The sequence below is a fragment of the Branchiostoma floridae genome, chromosome 18 (assembly GCF_000003815.2).
Source record: "Branchiostoma floridae strain S238N-H82 chromosome 18, Bfl_VNyyK, whole genome shotgun sequence".
Classification (NCBI taxonomy): domain Eukaryota; kingdom Metazoa; phylum Chordata; class Leptocardii; order Amphioxiformes; family Branchiostomatidae; genus Branchiostoma; species Branchiostoma floridae.
In genome coordinates, this window is record NC_049996.1 from 10,121,800 (window position 1) to 10,130,209 (window position 8,410).

The following is an 8,410-nucleotide window of genomic DNA, read 5'->3' on the forward strand; positions in this document are numbered from 1 at the left end:
TGGTTCAATGATTTAGAGAAATTCCTGTTTTCCAAGAACTATTGTAGAGTGCAGCTTGTTGCCACCAAATACGTTAGGGGCATTCTCAATAGATAGCTTCATAGTAAAAATACAATGCTTACAGCCAGGTATCTTTCAGTGTAATATAACCAGCTGCTGCCGCGCTGCAGGCCTGCAAAGTTGGTAGGGTGGTTACAGCAGCTATACAGATACCTTTGCTGTATTTCTATGGCACTCAGCTGGCATACAGTTTTTCCTGGCCTCTGTAGCATAAGGGTTCCTATGTATACTCCTATTAGCCCTTCTGAAATATCATCCATAGAATTTCAAAGAATGTTACATTCTTTTATGAAATTCACATGGATTCACAGGCAATGGCAAGTAAGTAAATGTCTCAATTTGTCATGCAAAGGAGCAACAAACATTTTGTGGTAACATTCCAAAAAGATGGATATCAAATTTGAACTTTACTCCACATACATTATAGCTACTGATGAGGTAAAAGACAACAGGTTGTGTAAAATACAACCTTGTTTAGTTTTGTGTGAATTTTGCAACTGTTAGACACTAATCTTACAATCAAATAGATACACCAGTATATAAATTGTAAATGAACTATTCATTGTGTGTAAAAAAAAAGCATCAAATCTGCAGATCATGTCATCCTTTGACATTATTTTTTTAACAATCCACAACACTTATTATTTTTCTTCCTAAAATCAGCTTCTGTATCATAGAAGCAAACGTAGAGTAAGTTGTCAAAAATGCAACATGGATATAAACAGGTCTTTTAAAGACTTTTTTTAGGCAGATCGATTTTTGGTTTCCAAAGTATTACTTGTGCATCTCGTTATTCCTTGTCAGGCTTTTAAGGCCCTTTTGAAGAATTTTCTTCTCTTCATTCCTCATGGCGACCACCAGGCGTCTGACGGGAGTGTCGGACTCCGCTAGGATAGCTTCATCGTCCTGAAAATAACGGAATATTGTGACCCGTAGAATTTTCATACTGTCAAAACAACTGTATCCTATAATTTTCGTCATGTTTTAAAGGACAACTCCAACCCATCCCCACAGATACATGCAGTGTGAAAAGCTACATTGTAGCTCTTGGAAGGACAAGAGTTAAGGTAGTATATCTCGCCCTTGGATAGTTATGTCCATTTCTGTCAAAGGAACCGGAAAGTATTTCAGCACAAAGGACAGGTTGCTGCTTCATAATTCACTAGCGTTGATCGGAAAGTATTTCAGCACCAAGGCCAGGTTGTAGCTGCACGGACAAATACTATATTAAGTTGAGTTTTTGTAATCTAGATACAAATAATTGGCACTTTCTCTTCAATTTGCTGTTTTAAAACGTCGTTCGGCCAGTTGCATTGATTAAAAACTTAATCAGCGTGCCGCAGCACCCCCTTACGATTAAGGGCCGTAGTCAAAGGCTATCTGTAGAACACTAAAAATTATCAAATTCCCTGACAGATAACAGAATGCTAGGATTTCAGTGTATAACGGATATCTTACCATTATCCCGTACGAGAGGAGCCGTCTCTCCAGTAGTTCCTGTGCTAGACTTCTGGCCTGGACTGATACCGGATGGTCCCACGGTAGGTCATCCGCTAGGACTCTCTTAAATAACGGTCTGAGGAAAAAAAATTACAGCTATTTAGAGGATTATTTATCAGGAGAGACATTTGTAAGGAGAACCAAATTCTTACAGAAAATATAATGTTAATCACGAGAGAGCAGTAATTGGGAAGTTTCTGTTGTATCACAAGCTAACGTATTGTTGGTATCAATTTCAAGCAGGCTGTAACAACCAACCACAGACAAGGATCTAAGACAGCCTTTTCCGTAAGAAGGCAGGACACATGTACGGCTATCCTAAGAACGTCCCCATTCTGCGATAGTATGACGATCGCACGACATATGTGACCGGCTCCTAAATATTAACGTGATTGATGTATACATGGGCCTGACCTGTCTTCTGAATCACAGACCAGAATTCTCATCACAGTCATGAGCGTCTTGGAAACGCCTCGGTAATCACACGTCAGGTCACTGGGAACGGTTGGAGAAGTAATTAGTACAATACAATGTATAATCGGAACTATCCAGCATAAGGTACAAAGACCGCAATCCTTTTGTCGTTGTGATCTTAGGGATGTTACAAGCCCAGCTATGAGTTTTGTAGGCCTTCATGTGAGGAGTAAAGACGGTAACGTATCAACCATAGCTTCCGATAGGATGGTGAAGTAATTTAGTGAGTTTGAACTTCGGACAAAGATGAAATGTACCTTGCTGTATATTTTGTAGCGATGAGGAGTACTTTTCTCCGCCGAAATTTTGGATCTTCCTCTTCAAAATTCATCAGCTCCAAGATTCCAATGATGTCTTTTACTGAAAATAACACCGTGAAAGTTTATATACTGCATGCAGCATTTCACAGACGTACAGTAAGTAGATTTGCCATGTAGAAGAGTATGCACAATTTTCCTTTTGATAATTGCAGCACAAAAGACACCAGAAAAATGCATAGATCTAGACATACCGAGGAAGAATTTGATCGTGTCTAGATGGTTGTCGGGAAGAACAAATCCGTAGTTTAGGAGTAACGTCTGGTTATCCGCCCGGCGGTAGCAGAACAGGACTTGGTCACCCCTTTTGTAGTCGTCCTCCGCCGTCACCGTATAAAAGTAGTCCCCGTTCTTACAGGATTTCTTGATCAGCAAACCAGTCTAGTAAAAGAGATGCAACATTTTTAACATATTACAAATCTCTTATAATCTTTGTTTAAATTGTATGCTTTTGTGACAAACTCCCGGAATACCATTTCCAATGTGATATTAATTTTTGTTCGTTCGTTCGTTTCTTTCGAGCAATTGATGACCATCTAATTGACAATTTCTACGGTACTCCTAACTGACCAATCATAAAACAGGTTCTGACCCGAGCACTGTGGGAGTGGTTCAGGAGGTCCACCATGGGAACGAGAGAGGTCACGCCCAGTCCGCTCTTGTCCAGGTTTCTCAGGACGGTGCTGCCCTTGTCGTCCACGTACAGAGACCGGGTCTTCACTGTGGACCACGCCCATCTGAAAAATGTAGCTTTTCATCATTAAAGATATATAAGAAACTCTGAATGAAAATCGATTAATAGGGAAAAAGGGAAAACAAAGTTTGCCTCATTCGAAAGCACAGAGCACATCTAGCAACTCACTGCATATATTTGTCATGGCCTGGTATGTACTGTTGAAACTTTCAAAGTTTTTTTTTTCATTTCCCTCTTATAGTTAATGAAAGAAGAAGAAAATTCTTACCTGTAAGCATCAAACGTGAAGATGCCTTCCCAGTTCGGCAACAACGGCTCAAGACTTGGAAAGAAAGGCTTCAGTTCTTCATAACTCTTTATACATTCCTGCTTCTTGGCTTTAATGTTAGCCCTTAACGAATGGGGAAGATAAAGAAAGTCTTCTTCGCCAAAGTAAACCGGGTGCGTGTATTCGTTTGGAAGAATGTCCAAATATGGTTTCCAAAAAGAGGTCTCGCCTATGTGTTTCTGGTAGATCAGGAAGGTGGTTATGGCCTGGATAGTAGTCAGCTGAGGTTCCGCACTGCAGTTCGGGGAAAAAGAGATCAGTAGAGAGAGACTTAAAAAAAGACGACGTTCACTATTTTAGATTTTAATAAGAATACTGTAGACGACAAGAAAAAGACTGAAAAAGACAGCTTGGTTAAGTTTTCTTTCGGCTGCTTTCAACACCATAATCACTGATGAGTATTAAAATGTTTTTCATGAAACAGCCAGTGCTCCGAAAGGCTACCAAACTAGCTTACCTTTCGATGTAAGGTCCCAGCACCGAGTCTAGAACCGTCTTGGTGCTGAGTATCATGTGTTGGGGCATTTTTATCATCGTCTGTCCTCGCTAAGATAAAAAGAAAAAGAACACAATTCCGTAGTTGTTGCTTAGTACAAACGTTACTAAAATGTGGTTGATCGTAGTGTCTTAGTAAAGATAATTGCTTGAATAATAAAGTTACCGTATTTAAAAACGCATGATTTGAAATGCAGGAGTTTCGATGAGTGGATGTTAATGTGAAAGAAAAATACCTTGATTTTCCGTGGTACCATAAGACCTCGTCCGGTATCTAAAAGAGGAAAGACAAATCACGTCAGCAAAAGTCAATTTAGAACGTCTGACAATTTAGAAAAGTCTGACATGATTTGGGGCCATCCAATTACAAGGTACCGCGAACAGACTATCAATATATCATAAAAACATCTGTGATTTACCTGGAAAGAGAGCGGGTCGCAGAAAGAATCCATCAAGTCCGTTCTTCTTCAAGAAGCGGAAGAACCGTATGTAGTGTTCCTCGTGACAGAGAGATACTGTAATCAGTAAGAAAGAATGGCATTTAAGTAGTGGGACAAAGTTGATCATTTTTGTTCACTTCTTTCTCTCTCTTTTGCCTATTATTATTTTACAGTACACATTTTGAGGGAAAAATGAATAAATTTTGTTTTCCACTTTGGCCAACGACAGCACTTTCTAGAGGTTTTCAAGTTTTCACTGGAATAGATGCAGGTGCAGCAGTAGGTGCAGAACTCTCCTTGAGACTCTAGACCTGCCTCACACATGTTCCCATGTACATAGTGAACCCGGAAGTCGTAACCTTTGTGTATGATTTATTGCTATTCTAAGCTGTGCATGGTATATGATATATGATATTGCAAGGTCACATACTTGGTCAACAGCTTAACCATTATTCAATGTCATATCTAGCATAGTAAGTACCAAGTCTGTTTATTTTTGGGTGTGTCTCTAAAAGTAGGATGAGAAAAAGTTATATATCTTTTTGAATTTATGACTTTAGGAAGCATGTCGCCGTACTGCCTCAATAGTTTTAACATCTCAAATAACGATGACGATATACAATAATATGATAACATGACAAAATATTGCAGATCACATACAGTTTTTCCCATGCGAGGTATAATCAGCAACAAAGCCAAACATAACATGCATTTCATAAACGTATAAAAACTTACCCGGTCGGTGTTCCTTGTTGCGCTGCCTTCTGCGTCTCCAAGTCCGGCCCCGCTTACCTGCCATGGCTGAAGTTTCAGAGAGAGAAAATGGCTTCAAATTTTACCGATCGCGAGTACTTTACATATTCCCCTCTAACTTCAGATGATCGTTGTACACTTACATGTACGTCACTCGAACACGAGACTTCACAGCCGTTCTTAATTTCGCGTTGTTGTTACCACCGATAGCGTGACGTGTTGCTAACCAGGCTGTCAGCTATTAGTGAACAGTCTGGCCTGTGTCCACCAGACAGTTTGTTATAACTCACCAACACGTCAAAGTTCTGTCAGTAACATATTTGGGCCTGACCCGACCAGGGCTATTTCTGGACACGGGTCGCCAGCTAAACGCGGTTCCGGTAGTTTTGTGCTGCAATTTTAAATGGTGGCACGTATTTTAAACAGAATACCGTATCCCTTCAGCGTTACTGTGTATTTTCAACATAATATCTATATTTATGTATGTATATGTATTGTTTGTTTTTTGGTGTGGAAAATACGCTAACACCCAGGGCACAGAACATTGTATATTGCCTCTCCGTGTACAGTATATGCTCACAGTACAGAACCACATAGATCTATGGACAGTAAACAATCTGTCACCCGAAGAGCACAATACATGACTGGTAAAGGCACATAACTGGCGACAACATTAAACGCCCATGAATGTGATTAGAATAAACATATACGTGCTGCTATTTGAACCCTTACCTCGTTGTTGCCCTGCACACTTAAATCCACTAATAGCCGCAGTTGCTGAACATACACCGTCAGGCAGTTCAGCCGGGAGGAATCGTTTCTGTTAGTGTAAGGGATCGCTGATGCTGTTGTATGGTATGCTGTATATATGACCAGGAGTTGGCGATCGGATGCACCGGTTTGTAAAGTTACTAGTAGTGTGTAGCGCCCTCGATAACAGGTGCAGTACTATTGGCAAGCGTACAAGTCAACTTGAATATGATTGAATTCAGTTCTCATCTGTCTCGTGTACTTCTGCTGTAGAGATGTGTGTGCAAGTCAAGTTTATATGTATATACGTGTCATTTTATATTAAAGTTAACGACGCAATAATGAGCGTGGTCCCTCTGCCTCCATCATTAATGGATCATCCCGTACCACACACTGATTGAGACGGTAAACCAGACCCAGGACCAGGACTACCTTTGATAGCCAGAGGCCGAGACAAATATAGACATGTTGGGCGCACAGCTGGTCTTCGCTTCTGAGCGGTCCGAGCGACTGTCATAATATTTACCGTCCAGGGCAAATGTCAGTATTTCCGGACTTGCGCAGATGACCCAGTTTTAGTGCCCTCAGAATGCTTAGGTAGGGTTGGGAAAAGTGGCTGTAAAATTGTTTTTCTTGGGATATGTTTGGATTTTGGGGGTGCATCTTATAGGCAAGGGTTGTAGCTTCTATATTGTGTTGAAAAAACAGATTTTTAGTGATATTTGTGGTTGCAGTAGGCCTTAGAAGTTAGGTGTTTTGGTGTTGTTTACATGCAGTGAAAGGGGGTGAAAAGGTCTCCCACCTATGTTTTCATGGCGTATAATATAATTCCGCCGTAAATTTTTTCCCTTTTTTGTCGTTAAATTACTCTTCAGAGGTCGGACAACCTTGCCAATGTGAGTTTTTCATGTTCTAAAAGTCAGGTAGGTGATTTTTGACAGCCTCTTTCTCCCATGATTCCCATTGTTAAGAATATGCATAGGAAATATTGAAATTTAGCCTGCATGCTTTCGGTAGGGTATTCTAGTTCAAAATTGGCAAGTGTCAAGACACTCCAAGTGATGCGGGAAGGGTTGTCAAGCATCGTCACAAGTTTCAAAGACTTCACGGAGACCCTACCCCTAGGATTGGTCCCCAGGGAGCACAGGTGTCAGGAGGCCTGTGGTAAGGCCTGTGGCTTTGATTAGACTTCATATTGCTTAGCAAAAAGTGACACAAACAGGGGAAAATGGTAAAATCTGCTCACCCTGTCACAAGGAGACTACTCTCCATCAATTTAGACACCAAAATTTGTATCTAAATGCTGTTCAACCACACTTTGGAGCAGATACTGGGAGTGCACAGAATGGGGGGGGGGGGGGGGGTGTAGGTGTGCCCTTGGGGGCTTATATATCCTTGGGGGCTAATGTGTTCCCCCAAATTGGTTATGTGGGCAATAGAAGGATTTACCTGACTCAACTGACTGAAATTTCTTAAGAAATTCTGCCATTTTAGTGTTTTGGGGGCTGATTTCTTACTTTCTGTACCTTTTATTGACAATGCATTATGCACTCTCATAAAATGCTTCAAAGTGTAACCTGAGCGCTTTTCAATACAGCTTTAGGTGTGTAAATGGTTAGAGACTACTCTCCTTATGCTAGAAAGATCAGCTTTTAACTTTTTCTTCAGTTTGTGTCACTTTTTGGTGAATGCTATGGCGCCTATCAAATGCCTCAGACCACTGCCAAAGCCTTGAGGAAAGTCCTCTGACACCTGCCATGAGATCTACTCCCCTGGGAGCATTCTTGGTCAGAAAGCTTTGAAACTTGGGATAATGTTTGACAACTCTTACCCGCATCATGCGAGATGATTGAAATTTGTCAATTCTCAAGTTCAGGGGGGTGACATTGTCAGGGCAAATGTCAGTATTTCCGGACTTGCGCAGATGACCCAGTTTTAGTGCCCTCAGAATGCTTAGGTAGGGTTGGGAAAAGTGGCTGTAAAATTGTTTTTCTTGGGATATGTTTGGATTTTGGGGGTGCATCTTATAGGCAAGGGTTGTAGCTTCTATATTGTGTTGAAAAAACAGATTTTTAGTGATATTTGTGGTTGCAGTAGGCCTTAGAAGTTAGGTGTTTTGGTGTTGTTTACATGCAGTGAAAGGGGGTGAAAAGGTCTCCCACCTATGTTTTCATGGCGTATAATATAATTCCGCCGTAAATTTTTTCCCTTTTTTGTCGTTAAATTACTCTTCAGAGGTCGGACAACCTTGCCAATGTGAGTTTTTCATGTTCTAAAAGTCAGGTAGGTGATTTTTGACAGCCTCTTTCTCCCATGATTCCCATTGTTAAGAATATGCATAGGAAATATTGAAATTTAGCCTGCATGCTTTCGGTAGGGTATTCTAGTTCAAAATTGGCAAGTGTCAAGACACTCCAAGTGATGCGGGAAGGGTTGTCAAGCATCGTCACAAGTTTCAAAGACTTCACGGAGACCCTACCCCTAGGATTGGTCCCCAGGGAGCACAGGTGTCACGAGGCCTGTGGTAAGGCCTGTGGCTTTGATTAGACTTCATATTGCTTATCAAAAAGTGACACATACTGGGGAAAATGGTAAAATC

The 8,410-nt window shown here is 40.9% G+C and overlaps 1 protein-coding gene across 1 annotated transcript; it reads right to left on the minus strand.

Annotated features, from left to right (window-relative positions):
• Window positions 1-503: 503 nt before the first annotated feature.
• LOC118405702 (SET domain-containing protein 4-like) lies at window positions 504-5,961 on the minus strand. Its single transcript, XM_035805328.1, has 12 exons — window positions 5,794-5,961; window positions 5,044-5,109; window positions 4,288-4,383; window positions 4,105-4,142; window positions 3,831-3,919; window positions 3,314-3,607; window positions 2,944-3,088; window positions 2,546-2,732; window positions 2,292-2,394; window positions 1,975-2,055; window positions 1,519-1,636; window positions 504-966 (listed from the first exon to the last, which is right to left on the minus strand). The coding sequence occupies exons 2-12, from the start codon at window positions 5,105-5,107 to the stop codon at window positions 835-837; spliced, it is 1,347 nt and encodes a 448-aa protein (XP_035661221.1). The 5' UTR covers window positions 5,108-5,109; window positions 5,794-5,961; the 3' UTR covers window positions 504-834.
• Between the last annotated feature and the right edge of the window lie 2,449 nt (window positions 5,962-8,410).

Coding starts and splice junctions, on each gene's coding strand:
- LOC118405702 (XM_035805328.1), bottom strand. CDS start 5,107: ATGGCAGGTAAGCGGGGCCGGACTTGGAGACGCAGAAGGCAGCGCAAC. Junction 4,384..5,043: donor CAACAAGGAACACCGACCGG/GTAAGTTTTTAT, acceptor TACTGATTACAG/TATCTCTCTGTCACGAGGAA. Junction 1,637..1,974: donor GTCTGTGATTCAGAAGACAG/GTCAGGCCCATG, acceptor TTTTTTCCTCAG/ACCGTTATTTAAGAGAGTCC.